This window comes from Scardinius erythrophthalmus, assembly GCF_964197995.2.
Source record: "Scardinius erythrophthalmus genome assembly, chromosome: 8".
NCBI lineage: Eukaryota > Metazoa > Chordata > Actinopteri > Cypriniformes > Leuciscidae > Scardinius > Scardinius erythrophthalmus.
In genome coordinates, this window is record NC_138228.1 from 1,542,803 (window position 1) to 1,565,302 (window position 22,500).

Here is a 22,500-nt window from a genome sequence, read left to right on the forward strand (position 1 = left end):
GTCGTACTGCGTGCGCAGCCTGAAGGCGGCGCTGGTGATGGAGGTGTGTGTGTGAGTGTGTGTGTGTGTGTGTGTGAAGGCGGCGCTGGTGATGGAGGTGTGTGTGTGAGTGTGTGTGTGTGTGTGTGTGAAGGCGGCGCTGGTGATGGAGGTGTGTGTGTGAGTGTGTGTGTGTGTGTGTGTGAAGGCGGCGCTGGTGATGGAGGTGTGTGTGTGAGTGTGTGTGTGTGTGTGTGTGTGTCGTACTGCGTGCGCAGCCTGAAGGCGGCGCTGGTGATGGAGGTGTGTGTGTGTGTGTGTGTGTGTGTGTGTGTCGTACTGCGTGCGCAGCGTGAAGGCGGCGCTGGTGATGGAGGTGTGTGTGTGAGTGTGTGTGTGTGTGTGTGTGTGTCGTACTGCGTGCGCAGCGTGAAGGCGGCGCTGGTGATGGAGGTGTGTGTGTGTGTGTGTGTGTGTGTGTGTGTGTGTGTCGTACTGCGTGCGCAGCGTGAAGGCGGCGCTGGTGATGGAGGTGTGTGTGTGTGTGTGTGTGTGTGTGTGTGTGTGTGTGTGTGTCGTACTGCGTGCGCAGCGTGAAGGCGGCGCTGGTGATGGAGGTGTGTGTGTGTGTGTCGTACTGCGTGCGCAGCGTGAAGGCGGCGCTGGTGATGGAGGTGTGTGTGTGTGTGTCGTACTGCGTGCGCAGCGTGAAGGCGGCGCTGGTGATGGAGGTGTGTGTGTGTGTGTGTGTGTGTGTGTGTGTGTCGTACTGCGTGCGCAGCGTGAAGGCGGCGCTGGTGATGGAGGTGTGTGTGTGTGTGTGTGTCGTACTGCGTGCGCAGCGTGAAGGCGGCGCTGGTGATGGAGGTGGGCAGGCTCAGACCCTTGGTGATCTCCCTCCAGATCTTCTTGTTGATGACCTCCACCAGTCCGCCCTTCTCCGTCACCAGCTTATACAGCATGAACAGATCCAGGACCTGCTTCGCCATGATGGGGATCCTGTTCACCGGAGTCCCTGCGGAAACACACCGGCATCAGAGAGTGTGTGTGTGTGTGTGTGTGTTCCTGTTCACCGGAGTCCTCGCTGTCACTGCTGTTATAAATCAGAGGCCGGAGCTCAAACCCACGATCAATAAATCATTCATGACACGAAGAATAAACCCGATAATCCTAATAAACATTTCTTCTGCCAAGTAATGCAGTTCACCGTAGGCTGTGTGTGGTTGCTTAGCAACAAAACAATCAGAGATCAATGAACAGCACATTAATATAGAACTCAACTGTGTGTGTGTGTGTGTGTGTGTGTGTGTGTGTGTGTGTGTGTGTGTTTATGTGTGTGTGTGTGTGTGTGTGTGTGTGTGTGTGTATGTTTCTGTGTCTGAGTGACTGTGTGTGTGTTTGTGTCTGTGTGTGGTTGCTTAGCAACAAAACAATCAGAGATCAATGAACAGCACATTAATATAGAACTCAACTGTGTGTGTGTGTGTGTGTGTGTGTGTGTGTGTGTGTGTGTGTGTGTGTGTGTGTGTGTGTGTGTGTGTGTTTCTGTGTCTGAGTGACTGTGTGTGTGTTTGTGTCTGTGTGTGTATGTAAGTGTGTGAGTATGTGTATGTGAGAGTGTGTATGTGAGAGTGTATGTGTATGTGAGAGTGTATGTGAGAGTGTGTGTGTGTGAGAGTGTGTGTATGTAAGTGTGTGTGTATGTGAGAGTGTGTGTGAGTCTGTTTTGGTTGTTTATATTATTATTTTACGTTTATTTAGGTTAAATTTGTTATTTTGATCAGAGTTGGACAGTAACAAACTACACTTACTTGAGTATTATGTTTCTGGAAACTCTACTTTAACTTCACTACATCTGAAAGACAAATATCGTACTTTTACTCCTCTACATTTCCGTCGAGCTGCTCGAGTGGAGAGTGTAACGTCAGTCGGGAGGAGTTTGGCTGGAAGTGAAAGTCGCGTTGACGTCAGACTGAAGTCAGAACTCGACTGATGTTGTTTCTGACGTCAACCTGATTTTCATTTTCAACATTAGGTTTGCTCTTCTAAATGTGAATTTTGTCATTGTTTTGGAGCACACTAGCTAATAGCTAACAGTACGGCTAACATATTCATACTAAAAGCCAAAACACTTTATACAGGGCAGTATTAGCATTAGGAACCATTGTGGACGTTATTGAGTGACTTATTCAATCTCACATTCAATCCCACTGGACCTGTGATCTAGAAATACATGTAATACTGATATAAAGGCACAGATTCAGAGGCATACGGTACTGAGAGTATCGAATTGGAACATTTGAATCGATACCCAGCCCTACATATTAAACCTAAATATTCTTCATACAGAGACTACCAGTGACATTTATAAACATTTGGGAGCAAAAAATGATTGGGACACTTTGAGCTGATCATGTTCTGCTGAAGTGTGTTGTCTTTAATTGCTAATGCTCTTTTTACACACAGACTGAACACAATGAAGCATTGCTTGGTGATTGGTTGAGCTAAACTGGTATTATCTAATTGTGTAGTTAAATTTAACAGCTGACAGATATTCAACATAATTCATGTGTGAGACAGTCTAACAGAAGGACGGACAAAACCAGTCAAACATCAACTGAGTTCTGCTCATATTTTATTACCGTTTTCTAAACTATAGCGAATAAACTGTGACATGTGAGAAATGTTCTGAATAAATGTTGGTTTGACTGTACGATTATGAACATTACACAACGGCTCGGAGTGAATCAGTGGGAAAACCTCCTTGAAGAAACAGACTAGAGAGATTCTTATCAGCAGAGTCCTATAGAAAGGCTCACAAACGTGCGAGAACGTGCAATGAAAAACACTCCGGGTTCAAAGGTCGCATGGCGCGCCCCGACACGCACACGTCAACACAAAAGCCATTCAGTGTGTGTTTTGCTCGGCACTATGGGAGATCAGGTCCAGAAACATCTTTTTAGACATCATTTAATGCCTCTGACCATCAACACAACATCAAACAATTAGTGCAACCGCAGGGGTCAAAGGTCAGGCCGAGGTTATTGATGGCTGAATTAAAGCGCCGGTCAGCAAGAAGCCACACGGAGAATAGAGAGCGAACAATAGAAACAGTCCTGAATGATTAATACTGACTGCAGTTACACACACACACACACACACACACACACACACACCAACCGTCCTCTAGTACTGAACACAGGAGAGAGCGATAGAAACAGAACATATACACATATATATATCCATATATTTATTTACATTGTTCTTTTACATCTTTTGTAACATTAGAACTGTCACTTTTGATCAAATTAATGCTATTTTTAAAGAAATAATTAAAGGAAATGTTACTGACCCTAAATATAAACATGTAATTTAAACTAAAGTCACACTGAGTGTGTTACTGCACAGAAGCTCAGTGTTTGTTCCCGGACGCTCTCTGTATAAACGGCCGATTGGCTGCAGTGTCAGTGAGGCGCCGCCGCTGGCTGGAGCTGCGTCCTGATTGGCCCTCGGCTAACACTCCCATCATGCCTTGCTGGCTTGATTCTCCCAGTGGGACGAGCCCATCAGGAGCGGAGTGATTAATGGCCGGCAGGGTCAGAGGTCACGCAGCGTTTGAGGCCCTTGTACTTCTGTGTGTGTGTGTGTGTGTGTGTGTGTTTGCACATGAAGAGCATCAGGAAAACGTCTGGCTGTATGCAGAGCGCGCAAAACACACATTATCACACACACACACTATCACACAAGGACACACTCAAACACACACTTTTGCACAATCGCACACTTGCTCGCTCACACACACACACACACTCACATCCACTCTCACACACAATATCACACACTCTCTCTCTCTCACACACACACACAAATAGATAAATATATATATATATATATATACATACATAAAACTAAATATATAAGCAGTGATTCTGATGTGATTCTCTGAGATGATGATGATGATGATGATGATGTAAAGGGCGACAGTGTTTGACCTGTAACCCGATGCGCTGAGAACAGCGTTCTGCCGAACTCAATCAATATCCTGACCGTCAAACATCAGCGCGGCGCATTACATATGGCTGATTTCACATGACGGACGTGCCGTCAATAATTCAGAGGCAGAGAGTGACCGGCTCCACGCCAGAGAGACACACACACACACACACACACACACAGGGACCGAGTTTCTCCAAGAGCGCACAGATGACTCCGGTACACACACACGCACGCACGCTCGCTCGCTCGCTCACACTCACTCACTCACTCACACACTCACACACTCACACACACACACACACACACACACACACACACACACACACACACACACACACACACACACACACACACACACACACACACACACACACACACACACACACACACACACACAGGTTTGATTTATTTTTAATGACAGGTCAGGGACATAAAAGGTAACGCTCAATGACTGCAGGGAATCTGCTATATTTAGTCTGGCCCGTGACTCATGACTGACGGATTCTCACACACACACACACACACACACACACACACACACACACACACACACACACACACACACACACACACACACACACACACACACACACACACACACACACACACACACACTACATGTCCGTTACAACAGCAGGTGTTTACATGCACGTCACTCGTACATCAAAAAGCATTTATTTGAAATAGAATATATTTTAACATCATAAATGTCTTTACTGTCACTTTTGATCAGTTTAATTAATCCTTGATGAATAAAAGTATTGATTTATTTTATTTCTTTCCCCCCAAAAAATAAAATAAATAATTCTTATTGACCCCAAACTTTTGAACGGTAGTGTTTAATGTTACACAAGCTTTTTCAGATAAATGCTGTTCTTCTGAACTTTCTATTCATCAAAGAATACTGAAATAAAAATGTAAATAACTGTTTTCAACACTGATAATAATCATAAATGTTTCTTGATCATCAAATCCTCATATTAGAGTGATTTCTGAAGGATCATGTGACACTGAAGACTGGAGTAATGATGCTGAACATTCAGCTTTGATCACAGGAATAAATTACACTTTACTGTATATTCACATAGAAAACACTTATTTTAAATTATAATATATATATATATTACTGTTTTTGTTGTTGTTGTATTTTCAATCTAATAAATGCAGCCTTGGTGAGCAGAAGAGACTTCCTTTAAAGACATTAAAAATCTCACCGATCCAAAACTGTTGACTGGTAGTGTACACATGCATTAATATTATGATCCGTGTTTGTGTTTACCAGCAATCCTGAAATCAATACGGACTCATTTTGACCAAAATATGAGTGAAAATGGACATTGACTATCAAACAAACTCCCAGGATTAATCGTGACTCTTCCTCAGTGCAATAATGGAAAACTACGTTGAAACATTTCCATATGCACACAAAAACATGTCGTAGACGACAGGAAAAACAACGAGAATCACAAACAAATCCTGGCGGAAAGAAATTTCCATTTTCTGCATCAAACGAATCGTATTTGTTTACAAGAACTGAAAGTACACACACGTATCGGCATCCAATCGTACTGTTCATTAATAACATCCGGATCAAAAACCAGGATGAAACTAATTTCATTTGTTAACATTAGTTAATTACAGCGGATCACATTAACTAACAACGAACAATACTGCATTCATCTGAACATTTAGTTCTGTTAACATTAGTTAATGCACCGTCAACATTTTTATTAACTAACATTAACAAGGTAATAAATGCTTTAATATACACTGCTCATTGTTATTTAGTGCATTAACTAATATTAACAAATGAGACCTTATTATAAAGTTTTACCAGTTATATTAATATTGTTTACATTTGATTTGATGTGTTAGATTTACCAGATTTACTTGAAAGACAGACACATGATTTGAGGAATCCTTCATCATGTCCGTATGCAAATGATGCATAATTATAGTAGAAGCATATTTTAGCATATTATTATAATTAATTGTTGGAGTCTATTTAAAATGTTTAATTGATTACACCGTGTCCTAACCAGACGCGATGCCATAAGATTCCAGTGACAAATAATGTGTCTGTCCACACTAGACGTGACGCGACTGCGAGATGCGCCAATCAATCAAAACCCACAGCCAATCAGAACAGTGTGTGGGTGGAGTCAGCCACTCAGAACAGTGTGTGGGCGGAGTCAATCAATCAGAAGAGTGTGTGGGCGGAGTCAGCCAATCAGATCAGTGTGTGGGCGGAGTCAGTCAATCAGACCAGTGTGTGGGCAGAGTCAGCCAATCAGAAGAGTGTGTGGGCGGAGTCAGCCAATCAGAACGCACGAGTTTTTGAAGCAAATCTCTTGAATGAATGATTCAATGACAGATACATTTATGTCACATCTATGAAAAAAAAAGAAATAATTTCAGTTTATTCACTTAAAAATTTCACATTTAATTCAGTGCCGTTCCTTTTGCGAAATTCACTCGCAATTTCTGAGTGAAAACTGGTCCATCTGTTTCCTCTCGTATTATGCGTTCTTTTCTAGTTTGTCGTCAACTAGCTTATTTGTCTGATACTTGCTTTTTCAACATCTATATTTGTCTATATTTGTTTTTTGCTGTGGTTTTCTTTATGTACTTCTGTATTGCATTGTTTGCTTTATAAAAAATAAAATAAAAACAACACTGTCTGCAATGAGGCGCACTGAACTAAACTGAAGAGAGCCGTGTAACGAGACTCCGGATCATGAGGACGGCTCACCTGGACAGATAAAAGCAGGACAGCAGAGGACGGCACTCAAAAGCCTCGACGGCGCGAAAAGTGAGACGGCCAATTTGTGTGTAACCGGAGTGTGTGTGTGATCCTCCGGGGAGCAGAAGAGATCAGGATCTTATCAACACCTCATCGAAACACGAGCAGACCCTCATGGAGAAACACACTTCACAAGCAGCTTCTTTCACATCAAACACACTGTAAGATGCTCTCGGGTCACAGCCGGAGGTCACACACACACACCCTGAGGTCACACACACACACCATGGGGTCACACACACCCTTGTCAGAGGTCAGATAAAGACAACAGCCACTTCCCATTATAATCAATGAGTAAAGATGAAGCCGTCAGCTGGAGAGAGATCATTAGTGCTGGAGACACACAACTATTGCTTTATTCACCAGTCTGGGGTCAGGGTGCGCTTATTTGGTCAAAAATACAGTACAAATGTGAAATATTATTGCACTTTAAATCAGTTGTTTTCTATGTGAATATATAGTAAAGTGTAATTTATTTCTATGATCAAAGTTGAATTTATCAAATTAAAAACAGTACAAATCACAAAATATTATTGCACTTTAAATCAGCTGTTTTCTATTTTAATATACAGTAAAGTGTAATTTATTCCTGTGATCAAAGCTGAATGTTCAGCATCATTACTCCAGTCTTCAATGTCACATGATCCTTCAGAAATCACTCTAATATGATGATTTGATGCTCAAGAAACATTTTTTAAGGAAAAAACTTTTAAATATGTCATTTTGGTGATCAAAGATGAGTTTTAAAGGTCCCGTTGCATGCGATTCCATGTTTCAAACTTTAGTTAGTGTGTAATGTTGCTGTTAGAGCATAAATAATATCTGTAAAATTATAAAGCTCAAAGTTCAATGCCAAGCGAGATATTTTAATTAACAGAAGTTGACTACAAAAAACGGCTCGATTGGACTACACCCCTCTACATCCTGCATTAGTGACATCACCAGAACCGTTTCTTGACTAACCTCCGCCCACAGGAATGCTCCCTCAACTCTACTGGCTACTTGCGCACTTCTTATAACTTAGCCTACTGTGTTTACTCAGCTCTTACGGTGATTTTCTGAAGTAAAACTGACGCTTCATCTTTTGTGTGATGTACAATAAACTTTATTAAACTCATCAGTACATGTTTGATCATCATTCAGACAGCAGACTTGTAGGCTATTAATAAATAATGGATACATAGCCTACAAGCAGATGACAAATACGTTATAATAACCGTAATTAAACTACTAAACTATACCTGTTTCATCTCTATACAGCAATCTGACTCTGTAGGCATTATTGTCCGACTCGAAATGAACGCCGTTACTGAGAGTTTCTGATATTATCATCATTCCGTGAGATGAATTTGTCCTGACAGACTGAGCGCGAGCTCATGAAGCTCCGCCCCCTGTGTCGTCCAGCAGCAGCTCATTTGCATTTAAAGGGGACACACTGAAACGGCTCGTTTTTCTGAGCCCCAAAAAATGTCAATTTAAACATGCTGTAAAAAATGATCTGTTGGGTATTTTGAGCTCAAACTTCACATACACACTCTGGGGACATCAGAGACTTATTTTACATCTTGTGAAAAGGGGCATAGAACGGGACCTTTAAGGGATAAAATGATCGACTAAATGGAGACTTTAAGCCGTTGAACGGAAGTGCAGATGTGAAGGAAGTTTTCCTAACAAGCTGCTGCTGTTTGTAATTGGTATGATATTAAATTAAACTAGTCTAACTAGTTTAAACGACGTATGTATCTATTACACAAATAAAGAAAGTGTTCAATTTTTCCACCTGGTTATTATCTAGTGGTAAATATTGATGATGCAGTTCACAGACACATAATACAGTATAAAGATAGACATGCAACTATTTAAATGTTTTCTTTGTTGCAAAGTTTTTTGTCTTGTTTTCCAACACAGTAAGTTGTCCTTAAAACAAGATATATTCACTGATGATTTCAGAAAATATCACTAATTTTGTGATGTTTTTGCATAAAACAAGAAAAAGCTGTATGTGTCAGTGAGGTCAGAAATTTTTTATTATTTTCCTTTCGAATTAAATTATTTTTCTGACCTTCTCAGGGAAATATATCTTGTTATAAGCATGATAACTATATCGGAAAACAAGAAAAACAAAAAAAGCAGATTTTTCGCAGAGCTGTCAAAGATTGATTAAATATTTCCAAATCGGCAGACGGAACTGGATGTGGTAATAACTATGAAAAACATGACATTTATCACATTTAAAGTAGGAACAGCTGCAGTGATTGAGTGTCTTTCGGCGCGAGGCGAGAGGAAAAGAAAAGAGCGACAGGACGAGGAGACATTTATAACCATCCAGAGAGAAATGATACATGCCTTTCAGCTTCTAACATATCATTTAAAATACATCCAGAATGTTATTTTGGACCGAAAACGCATTTACGCACTCTTATAATCAGAGATAAATATATAGGGACTAAGAATAAAGCGCTGATTCAAGGGCCCGCACCCTGTCTCCGATAAATCACTGGCTCCAGTGGCAGTGAACTGGTGTTTTGCTATGAAGAAAGCTTCATGTCTTCCTCGTGTTGTGTGTTTCAGAGGTTCATCAATCACGCTGTGAGACACGGGCCCCTGATCCAGCCCCACACACACTTCATCGGGTTTCAGAGGCCCTCGAGGCGGAAGAGCCGGCGGTGGGACGATCCTGCAGAACAGCTCATTCTGGTGCATGAAACACACACATGATCTGATATTACAGGACCAGTTCAGCCGAACACTGGCCATTCACCCTCATGTTACTCCAAACCTGCTCAAAAGGGGATGGTCTGAAACTAAATGTGGTCTAAAAACACTGACTTTCTATGGAAGCTTGTTTCCGCCACAGAATAAAAAAATAAAAAAGGTAACAATTGTGAGATATAAAGTCAGAATTGAGATATAAAGTCAAAATTGTGAGATATAAAGTCAGAATTGTATGATATAAAGTCAGAATTGTGAGATATAAAGTCAGAATTGTGAGATATAAAGTCAGAATTGTGTGATATAAAGTCAGAATTGTGAGATATAAAGTCAGAATTGTGAGATATAAAGTCAGAATTGTGAGATATAAAGTCAGAATTGCATGTTATAAAGTCAAATTGTGAGATATAAAGTCAGAATTGTGTGATATAAAGTCAGAATTGTGTGATATAAAGTCAGAATTGTGTGATATAAAGTCAGAATTGTGAGATATAAAGTCAGAATTGTGAGATAAAGTCAGAATTGTGAGATATAAAGTCAGAATTGCATGTTATAAAGTCAGAATTGCATGTTATAAAGTCAGAATTGCATGTTATAAAGTCAGAATTGTGAGACATAAAGTCAGAATTGTGAGATATATAGTCAGAATTGTGAGATATAAAGTCAAGAGATATATAGCCAGAATTGTGATATAAAGTCAGAATTGCATGTTATAAAGTCAAATTGTGAGATATAAAGTCAGAATTGTGAGATATAAAGTCAGAATTGTGAGATAAAAAGTCAGAATTGTGAGATATAAAGTCAGAATTGTGAGATAAAAAGTCAGAATTGTGAGTTATAGTCAGAATTGTGAGATATAAAGTCAGAATTGTGATATAAAGTCAGAATTGAGATATAAAGTCAGAATTGTGAGATATAAAGTCAGAATTGCATGTTATAAAGTCAGAATTGCATGTTATAAAGTCAGAATTGTGAGATATAAAGTCAGAATTGTGAGATATAAAGTCAGAATTGTGAGTTATAGTCAGAATTGTGAGATATAAAGTCAGAATTGTGAGATATAAAGTCAGAATTGTGAGATATAAAGTCAGAATTGTGAGATAAAAAGTCAGAATTGTGAGATAAAAAGTCAGAATTGTGAGTTATAGTCAGAATTGTGAGATATAAAGTCAGAATTGTGAGATATAAAGTCAGAATTGCATGTTATAAAGTCAGAATTGCATGTTATAAAGTCAGAATTGTGAGATATAAAGTCAGAATTGTGAGATATAAAGTCAGAATTGTGAGTTATAGTCAGAATTGTGTGATATAGTCAGAATTGCATGTTATAAAGTCAGAATTGTGAGATATAAAGTCAGAATTGTGAGATATAAAGTCAGAATTGTGAGATATAAAGTCAGAATTGAGATATAAAGTCAAAATTGTGAGATATAAAGTCAGAATTGTATGATATAAAGTCAGAATTGTGAGATATAAAGTCAGAATTGTGAGATATAAAGTCAGAATTGTGTGATATAAAGTCAGAATTGTGAGATATAAAGTCAGAATTGTGAGATATAAAGTCAGAATTGTGAGATATAAAGTCAGAATTGTGAGATATAAAGTCAGAATTGCATGTTATAAAGTCAAATTGTGAGATATAAAGTCAGAATTGTGTGATATAAAGTCAGAATTGTGTGATATAAAGTCAGAATTGTGAGATATAAAGTCAGAATTGTGAGATAAAGTCAGAATTGTGAGATATAAAGTCAGAATTGTGAGATATAAAGTCAGAATTGCATGTTATAAAGTCAGAATTGTGAGACATAAAGTCAGAATTGTGAGATATAAAGTCAAGAGATATATAGCCAGAATTGTGATATAAAGTCAGAATTGCATGTTATAAAGTCAAATTGTGAGATATAAAGTCAGAATTGTGAGATATAAAGTCAGAATTGTGAGATAAAAAGTCAGAATTGTGAGATATAAAGTCAGAATTGTGAGATAAAAAGTCAGAATTGTGAGTTATAGTCAGAATTGTGAGATATAAAGTCAGAATTGTGATATAAAGTCAGAATTGAGATATAAAGTCAGAATTGTGAGATATAAAGTCAGAATTGCATGTTATAAAGTCAGAATTGCATGTTATAAAGTCAGAATTGTGAGATATAAAGTCAGAATTGTGAGATATAAAGTCAGAATTGTGAGTTATAGTCAGAATTGTGAGATATAAAGTCAGAATTGTGAGATATAAAGTCAGAATTGTGAGATAAAAAGTCAGAATTGTGAGATAAAAAGTCAGAATTGTGAGTTATAGTCAGAATTGTGAGATATAAAGTCAGAATTGTGATATAAAGTCAGAATTGAGATATAAAGTCAGAATTGTGATATAAAGTCAGAATTGCATGTTATAAAGTCAGAATTGCATGTTATAAAGTCAGAATTGTGAGATATAAAGTCAGAATTGTGAGTTATAGTCAGAATTGTGTGATATAGTCAGAATTGCATGTTATAAAATCAGAATTGTGAGATATAAAGTCAGAATTGTGTGATATAGTCAGAATTGTGAGATATAAAGTCAGAATTGTGATATAAAGTCAGAATTGAGATATAAAGTCAGAATTGTGAGATATAAAGTCAGAATTGCATGTTATAAAGTCAGAATTGCATGTTATAAAGTCAGAATTGTGAGATATAATGTCAGAATTGTGAGATATAAAGTCAGAATTGAGATATAAAGTCAGAATTGTGTGATATAGTCAGAATTGTGTGATATAAAGTCAGAGTTGTGTGATATAAAGTCAGAATTGAGATATAAAGTCAGAATTGTGAGATATTAAGTCAGAATTGTGTGATATAGTCAGAATTGTGAGATATAAAGTCAGAATTGTGATATAAAGTCAGAATTGAGATATAAAGTCAGAATTGTGAGATATAAAGTCAGAATTGCATGTTATAAAGTCAGAATTGCATGTTATAAAGTCAGAATTGTGAGATATAAAGTCAGAATTGTGAGATATAAAGTCAGAATTGTGAGTTATAGTCAGAATTGTGTGATATAGTCAGAATTGCATGTTATAAAGTCAGAATTGTGAGATATAAAGTCAGAATTGTGAGTTATAGTCAGAATTGTGTGATATAGTCAGAATTGCATGTTATAAAGTCAGAATTGTGAGATATAAAGTCAGAATTGTGAGATATTAAGTCAGAATTGTGTGATATAGTCAGAATTGTGAGATATAAAGTCAGAATTGTGATATAAAGTCAGAACTGAGATATAAAGTCAGAATTGTGAGATATAAAGTCAGAATTGCATGTTATAAAGTCAGAATTGCATGTTATAAAGTCAGAATTGTGAGATATAAAGTCAGAATTGTGAGATATAAAGTCAGAATTGTGAGTTATAGTCAGAATTGTGTGATATAGTCAGAATTGCATGTTATAATGTCAGAATTGTGAGATATAAAGTCAGAATTGAGATATAAAGTCAGAATTGTGTGATAGTCAGAATTGTGAGATATAAAGTCAGAATTGTGTGATATAAAGTCAGAATTGAGATATAGTCAGAATTGTGAGATATAAAGTCAGAATTGTGAGATATAAAGTCAGAATTGCATGTTATAAAGTCAGAATTGCATGTTATAAAGTCAAATTGTGAGATATACAGTCAGAATTGTGAGATATAAAGTCAGAATTGTGAGATAAAGTCAGAATTGTGAGATAAAGTCGGAATTGTGAGATATAAAGTCAGAATTGTGAGATATAAAGTCAGAATTGCATGTTATAAAGTCAAATTGTGAGATATAAAGTCAGAATTGTGAGATATAAAGTCAGAATTGTGAGATAAAGTCAGAATTGCATGTTATAAAGTCAAATTGTGAGATATAAAGTCAGAATTGTGAGATAAAGTCAGAATTGTGAGATATAAAGTCAGAATTGTGAGATAAAGTCGGAATTGTGAGATATAAAGTCAGAATTGTGAGATATAAAGTCAGAATTGCATGTTATAAAGTCAAATTGTGAGATAAAGTCAGAATTGTGAGATATAAAGTCAGAATTGTGAGATATAAAGTCAGAATTGTGAGATATAAAGTCAGAATTGTGAGATATAAAGTCAGAATTGTGAGATAAAGTCAGAATTGTGAGATATAAAGTCAGAATTGTGAGATAAAGTCGGAATTGTGAGATATAAAGTCAGAATTGTGAGATATAAAGTCAGAATTGCATGTTATAAAGTCAAATTGTGAGATAAAGTCAGAATTGTGAGATATAAAGTCAGAATTGTGAGATATAAAGTCAGAATTGCATGTTATAGTCAAATTGTGAGATATAAAGTCAGAATTGTGAGATATAAAGTCAGAATTGCATGTTATAGTCAAATTGTGAGATATAAAGTCAGAATTGTGAGATATAAAGTCAGAATTGTGAGATAAAGTCAGAATTGTGAGATATAAAGTCAGAATTGTGAGATATAAAGTCAGAATTGTGAGATATAAAGTCAGAATTGTGAGATAAAGTCGGAATTGTGAGATATAAAGTCAGAATTGTGAGATATAAAGTCAGAATTGCATGTTATAGTCAAATTGTGAGATATAAAGTCAGAATTGTGAGATATAAAGTCAGAATTGCATGTTATAGTCAAATTGTGAGATATAAAGTCAGAATTGTGAGATATAAAGTCAGAATTGTGAGATAAAGTCAGAATTGTGAGATAAAGTCGGAATTGTGAGATATAAAGTCAGAATTGTGAGATATAAAGTCAGAATTGTGAGATAAAGTCGGAATTGTGAGATATAAAGTCAGAATTGTGAGATAAAGTCGGAATTGTGAGATATAACGGGACCTTTAATATACGTTGAGGCAAGATGGCGCCAGTGTACCTGTCGGCAAGCCGTCGCCTGGCGTTTGTGTTTGTACTTTTTCTACTCTTTTGTCTATCTGTAGAAAGAGTTGCCACACTCCATATCTATGATCGCGAATACCTGCTAAGTATTCGTAATCTTGTCACGGATGTGCGCGTTTGGAATTCGTGTGGACAGAAGCCGTTTGACTCTGTACTTTTAGCCCGTCTACCGGCAAACATCTGTTGCACACCGGATTGTTCGCTTCATCGGAAGAAACGGCATAGGAAACGGGGGAAGAGAGGCGGTGTTCTGGCGAGATTCAAAAAATCCACCGGAGTCTTTGTCAGATGTTCCGAGTCGTCAGCAGTGGATGACATCAGTCTCTGTTTATCACCAAGCAGACGGTATTCTTCGTCCTCCCTTGCAGCAAGGTACTCTTCTCTTCACTATGTTTTCCCGGAGCATCCAGAATCAACGCTCTATTGTAGAACAGTGCGCACAAAGTTTCATGGAGGTGGAGTAAACTTTCATAATCTTAGAGCTCTGGAGTTTGTCTCAAATCAGAGATTGTTTATCAACACCTCCCCAAATGTATCTACAGCCAATAATTTGAAGATGGCTTTAATAAATGCCAGGTCCATCTCAAATAAGACCTTTATATTAAATGATTTTATTTCATCTCGGGAACTGGACTTTCTGTTTGTGACTGAAACTTGGCTTAATGATGGTGATCTTGACTATTTATCTGAAACCTCGCCAAGTGACTTCAACTTTTTAAGCACTCCACGGTCATCTGGTAGGGGGGGAGGGGTTGCTACTATATTTAATAACCGTTTCAAATGTCGCTTGTTAGTAGTACAGGATTATTCTAGTTTTGAGTTGCAGCTGGTTAACGTAGATTTAAACTGTCCAGTTATTTGTGCTCTTATATATAGACCCCCGAAATACAACAAACTGTTTATTCAAGAATTCTCTGAGTTTTTAACCACAGTTGTGCCGAGTTTTGAGAGGATTCTAATACTTGGTGATTTTAACTTGCATATCTGTTGCCCTAATCAGCCCATGGTAAAAGACTTTTTACATCTTATTGAGTCATTTAATTTCACCCAGTTTGTCTCAAGTCCTACTCATAAACTTGGTCATACTTTGGATTTGATTTTATCTCTGGGTGTTCCTGTCTTGAATATAGATATTGAGGATGCCTGTTTTTCTGATCATAATCCAGTTATTTTTAATATTTCAGTTTTTAGTTCATCGTTAAATTGTAAGCCTTTAGGTCGGTATGTCCGTTCTATAAAACCTTCAACTGCTAGTGAGTTTTCAAATGCTTATACTACATTATCTTCAGTATTGCGTACCCCAGGGTCCCTATCTTTTGGTTTAAGTTTAAATGATATTGTGTCAATGTTCAATTCCACCTGTAATGAAATTATGGACACGTGTGCTCCTGCTAAAATCATAGGCGTAAAATCCAAACCACAGCCATGGCTTAATAATGATACTCGTTGCCTCCGACAAGTGTGGAGGAAAGCAGAGAGGCAATGGAAGAAAGATAAGTTGCAGGTGTCTTATGATATACTGAAGGATGCTATGATTAAATATCAGAAGGCTGCTAAAACTGCAAAGATAAAATACTTCTCTGATCTTATTAAAAAGATTCCAAATAATCCTAAAGTGTTATTCAAGACAATAAACTCAGTTTTAAATCCTGACAAAACAACAAGCCTTGATATTACCCAGATAACATGTGATAACTTTTTAGAGTATTTCATTAACAAAATTGATGCTCTTACAGCTAGTATTACACCTTCAGTCCCCATCCTTGATTATGTCATTCCACCCTCATTAGTACATTATTTAAGTGATTTTAAACCAATTTCACTTCCTGATTTGGTGGACTTAGTCTGCCAAATGAAGCCCACTCTGTGTTCTTTAGATATTGTTCCTCCGCGCCTCCTTGTTCAGGTACTAGATGTGGTTGGTTTAGATCTTTTGTCCATAGTGAATTCCAGCTTATTGAGTGGTGTGGTGCCATCCTGCTTCAAGCATGCCGTGGTGCAACCCCTTCTAAAAAAGGCCAATCTGGACTCAACTGATTTAAAGAACTATCGGCCAATCTCAAAATTGTCTTTCCTGTCAAAAATTTTAGAGAAGGCTGTCTTTAAACAGCTTTCTACTTATTTAAATGGAAATGCTATTTTTGATATGTTTCAATCAGGATTTAGGGCTCAACACAGCACAGAGTCAGCCCTTCTCAAAGTATCGAATGACTTGTTTTTGGCTGTCGATTCAGGAAAGTGTGCAGTTTTAGTTTTAATTGATTTGACTGCTGCATTTGATACTATAGTGCATGCTATACTGTTGGAGCGTCTAAAAGAGTGGGCAGGGATTCAAGGAAAAGCTCTAAATTGGTTCAACTCATATCTATCTGGGAGAACTTATTCTGTGGAATTAGGACATTTTTCATCTCATTCTGCTCTATTGAAGTGTGGGGTTCCACAAGGATCGATATTGGGTCCAGTCTTGTTTTCTATTTACATGCTTCCACTGGCTGAGATTTGTAAGAAACATAGTGTATATTATCATCTTTATGCCGATGATACTCAGCTTTATCTACCTATAAAAATGGGGGATAATTCAGCTTTGCAGTCTCTCTTTGACTGTTTTAATGATATTAAGCAGTGGATGTCAGCTAATTTTCTCCACTTGAATGAATCGAAGACTGAAGTGATAGTGTTTGGCCCTCCGAGTTCTTCCAAACATTTAATCAATCAATTAGGCCTTTTTAAATCAAAAGGAACATAATCAAGCTCGGAGTCTTGGAGTTCTTTTTGATGCCGAGTTAAAGTTTGATAAGCATATAAATACAGTGGTTAGAGGTGGCTTCTTCCAATTAAGGAATATAGCAAAATTGAAGCCTTTTTTGTCTTTTAATGATTTGGAAGTTGTTATGCATGCTTTTATTACGTCCAGATTGGATTATTGTAATTCATTGTATTTTGGTATTTCTCATGCATCACTTTCACGTCTGCAGTTGGTTCAAAATGCTGCTGCCAGACTTTTAACGGGGACTAGGAAATATGAAAGTATAACACCTGTACTAGCATCCCTTCATTGGCTTCCAGTCAAATTTAGGATTAATTATAAGATGCTATTATTTGTTTTTAAGGGCTTAAATGGGATGGCACCAAGTTACATTAGTGAACTCCTTCAGATACATACATCCTCTAGGCCTCTAAGATCTGTACAAAGGTTTCAGCTAACCATTCCTAAGTCTCGACTTAAATCAAAAGGAGACAGGGCCTTTTCTGTTGCAGCTCCTCGTTTATGGAACAGTTTACCCCTCCATGTTAGATCTTGTGCCACCCTTGATGCATTTAAATCTCATTTAAAGACTCATCTCTTCTCTCTTGCATTTGATTGTAATTAATTTGTAAGAGATTGTTTTTATATTTTGTTTTATAATCTTAGACTATATGTAGTGGGCTGTATGTAAAGCACTTTGGCCAACGTGTGTTGTTTTTAAATGTGCTATATAAATAAATGTGATTGATTGATTGATTGATATAAAGTCAGAATTGTGAGATATAAAGTCAGAATTGTGAGATATAAAGTCAAATTGTGAGATAAAGTCAGAATTGTGAGATATAAAGTCAGAATTGCATGTTATAAAGTCAAATTGTGAGATATAAAGTCAGAATTGTGAGATATAAAGTCAGAATTGTGAGATAAAGTCAGAATTGCATGTTATAAAGTCAGAATTACATGTTATAAAGTCAAATTGTGAGATATACAGTCAGAATTGTGAGATATAGGGCCCTATCTTGCACCCAGCGCAATTGACTTTGTACACCGACGCATGTATCATTCCTATTTTGCAACCGCGCAAAGCGCGCTTTTCCCTCCACAGAAGCACGTCGCTAAACTAGGGAATGAACTTGCGCTCCCTGGGCGGTTCAGCGCAAAAAGGAGGCGTGTTCCAGCGCAAACGTTCCTTCATGCTATTTTGCAGGTTTAGAAAACAATTGCGCAACTAACCAGGAAAAAAAAGTTTAAAGTCAGTGGCGCGTTGCGCATGTTATTCATATGCTATTTTAAGGGCGCATGCTTGGCCATAATCAATGTAATGTGTGCACAACGCGCATACACTTTGATTCTCTCATCTACACAGAAGCAGCAGTTTTCATTTTTGCAAATCATACATTATTATGATAGATAGATAGATAGATAGATAGATAGATAGATAGACAGACAGACAGACAGACAGACAGACAGACAGACAGATAGATAGATAGATAGATAGATAGACAGACAGACAGACAGACAGACAGACAGACAGACAGACAGACAATTTATTATAAAAGCATACATCTAGCTTACACATTTATTATAAAAGCATACATCTAGCTTACACATTTACCCAAATCATCATACGCCTTTTTAACCGAAATTAATTTTGGTGGGTTTCTCCATCCCCAACGTCCCTGACGAGAACGTCGGTCTCCTTGGCTGTGAACCGCTCCTGGCGCGCGCCTGGCAAATCCGCCGTTACAATAGGAATCCGCTTTAGAAAAAGCGCGTCTGCTCTTAAAGGGAATGTGAGATGACGCTCTGATTGGTTTATTTCACGTTACGCCCAAACCACACCTATGAGTAATGAAGCTACTTCAGACCAACCCATTTTAGATTTGTGCCGGGCGCAAGAGTCATTTATCCCGCCGGGAAAATAGCAACAGCGCCGAGACCCGCCCACAAAGTTACTTGCGCTTTGCGCTTTGACACTTGCGTTTCAGATCGTTAAAATAGGGCCCATAAAGTCAGAATTGTGAGATAAAGTCAGAATTGTGAGATATAAAGTCAGAATTGTGAGATATAAAGTCAGAATTGCATGTTATAAAGTCAGAATTGCATGTTATAAAGTCAAATTGTGAGATATACAGTCAGAATTGTGATATAAAGTCAGAATTGCATGTTATAAAGTCAAATTGTGAGATATAATGTCAGAATTGTGTGATATAAAGTCAGAATTGAGATATAAAGTCAGAATTGTGTGATATAAAGTCAGAATTGTGTGATATAGTCAGAATTGTGAGATATAAAGTCAGAATTGTGAGATAAAGTCAGAATTGTGAGATATAAAGATATAGGGCCCTATTTTAACGATCTGAAACGCAAGTGTCAAAGCGCAAAGCGCAAGTAACTTTGTGGGCGGATCTTGGCGCTGTTGCTATTTTCCCGGCGGGATAAATGACTCTTGCGCCCGACGCAAATCTAAAATGGGTTTGGCCGGAAGTCGCTTCATTATTCATAGGTGTGGTTTGGGCGTAACGTGAAATAAACCAATCAGAGCGTCATCTCACATTCCCTTTAAGAGCAGACGCGCTTGTTCTAAAGCGGATTCCTATTATAACGGCGGAATCGCCAGGAGCGGTTCACAGCCGAGGAGAGCAACGCTCTCGACAGGGACGTTGGGGATGGAGAAACACACCCAAATTAACTTCGGTTAAAAAGGCGTATGATAATTTGGGTAAATGTGTAAGCTAGATGTATGCTTTTATAATAAATTGTCTATCTATCTATCTATCTATCTATCTGTCTGTCTGTCTGTCTGTCTGTCTGTCTGTCTGTCTGTCTGTCTGTCTGTCTGTCTGTCTGTCTGTCTGTCTGTCTGTCTGTCTGTCTGTCTATCTATCTATCTATCTATCTATCTATCTATCTATCATAATAATGTATGATTTGCAAAAATGAAAACTGCTGCTTCTGTGTAGATGAGAGAATCAAAGTGTATGCGCGTTGTGCACACGCTACATTGATTATGGCCAAGCATGCGCCCTTAAAATAGCATATGAATAACATGCGCAACGCGCCACTGACTTTAAACTATTTTTTCCTGGTTAGTGGCGCAATTGTTTTCTAAACCTGCAAAATAGCATGAAGGAACGTTTGCGCCGGAACACGCCTCCTTTTTTGCGCTGAACTGCCCAGGGAGCGCAAGTTCATTCCCTAGTTTAGCGACGTGCTTCTGTGGAGGGAAAAGCGCGCTGTGCGCGGGTGCAAAATAGGAATGACACATGAGTCGCTGTACAAAGTCAATTGCGCTGGGTGCAAGATAGGGCCCATAAAGTCAGAACTGTGAGATATAAAGTCAGAATTGTGAGATAAAAAGTCACAATTATCTTTTAAAATGTTTTATTCTGTGTGACGGAAACAAACTTCCACAGACTTTCAGTGTTTGGGAACATTTTCAGAAATTCCGACCTTTTTCAGTGCAAATGCAAAAATATTGAGAGACTGAATATCATCAAAATTTGGAGAAACAAACTTCACTCGAAAATATTTAGGCTCAACTGCTGTTGTACAGTTTATTACATTTGTATAAGTAATATGCATGTTTAAAATGTTATTTTTCATAAAATTTCAAAGAAATTTCTGAATCATAGACTCATACAATGAAAGCTTTTGTAAACAAATATTGCATGGGGGTTTTAAATATTAAAATATTTTTCTTTTTGATTTACTATTTTTAGTCCACTTCCCATTAAGACATGCACTATTTATTTTAAAATTATTATTTATTTTTTCTATCAAATGTTACATTTTCTTTATAAATACAATTAAAGGCTTTGTAAACAAATATTGCAATGGGATTGAATCACATTAGTATTTTAAATATAAAAAAATGATGTATTTACTTTTTAGTCCACTTCCCATTTACACTGCTTTTGTATATTGAATATTTGTATTTTGAAATGCATATAATATTTACACAGTTTTAACATATACAATCTAATAGATTTAATGCGATGCATATTTGTCAGTCACACGTGTATGAAATACACAATAACTAGATTTATACATTTATCACCAATAATTAAATAAATAGATAAAAAACAGATTTTAACTAATTGGATATTAAATATTTATGCTGATTCTTACCAATCAAATAAATGCATTATAAAAATATGATTATTTAAATAAAATTAAAAAAGCAAACAAACTGATTTTTTGACAGCAGAAATCTCACCAGTTTCATTTCATCAGATGAGTTTATTAGTTTGTTGCGTGCGTGTGTGAGAGTGTGTGTGTGCATGTTTAGGCATGTGTTTGTGTGTGTGTGTGAGAGTATGTGTACGTGTGCGTGTTTTGTGAGTGTACGTGTTTAGTGTGCGTGCATGTGTGTATGCAAGTATGTGAGTGTGAGTGTGTGTGTGCATGTTTAGGCATATGTGTGTGCGTGTTTGTGTGTGTGTGTGAGAGAGTATATGTGCGTGTTTTGTGAGTGTCCGTGTGTGTGTGAGTGAACCTAACTGGTCCTGTGCATGGCTGTTGATTGGATGTTGGGGAAGTGGGCGTGGCTCTCTCTAGAAGGGGCGGAGTTTAAGCGCACTCAACGATTGGAGAATCCTGCAAGACTGGAAGATCCAGTTTCCACATTTCTGATTGAACATCACGAGATCAAAACATTTTGGTTCCACTTTATTTCGATAGTCCACTTTAGACATTCTACTAACTATAAGTAACTTATATCTACTAATACTCTAATGACAGGTAGCTGACATGTAGTTGCAAAGTTACTTATAGTTAGTAGAATATCTAAAGTGGACTATCGAAATAAAGTGTTTTTAAAAGTGAAACAAGCGCAGACGAACTGTTGAAGACCTATAACATGCACTTAGGAAACAGATGAATTTCCATTAACTGCAGCGATCTGATGAAGATCGGGTTCAGATTAGACGCGTCTGCACCTGTGACACGACGTCGAACCACAACTGGAGCTGGTGTAGTGTATAAAACATCTGTGTGACCTCCTTAACATCTCAACACAAGCGCTTGCGAATCACTCACGGACGGCTCAGCCTCGGATGATTCTGATCTTTATCGGAGCACTTTTACTTTACTACATTTCAAAGCATAAAAATCATACTTTTTACTCCACTACATTTCATAAAAATGTTGTTCATTGATATTTCGAACTGAAGAAATCGCAACCCGACACCCAATGAGCGATCGCACTGAACGATTCATTCGTGAATCAGACTGAATCGATTGCAGCTGTTCTTGAATCAACGACTCACTGATTCACTGATCCGCTCAGAATGAACCGGGAGCTTGAAACGAGCAAAACATAAGTTTTAGAATTAATTATTGTAAATTAAAATCATATTTAGGTCATGACTTGAAAATTTT

General features: G+C 37.6%; 1 protein-coding gene across 1 annotated transcript in view; it reads right to left on the reverse strand.

The window, feature by feature from the left end:
* The window catches only part of LOC308695020 (AT-rich interactive domain-containing protein 3B), a 73,481-nt gene that overhangs the window by 13,073 nt on the left and 37,908 nt on the right, over window positions 1–22,500 (reverse strand). Inside the window, exon 5 of the mRNA XM_081372921.1 lies at window positions 811–994. Coding sequence (XP_081229047.1) covers window positions 811–994 — 184 coding nt within the window. The remainder of the gene's footprint in view (window positions 1–810; window positions 995–22,500) is intronic.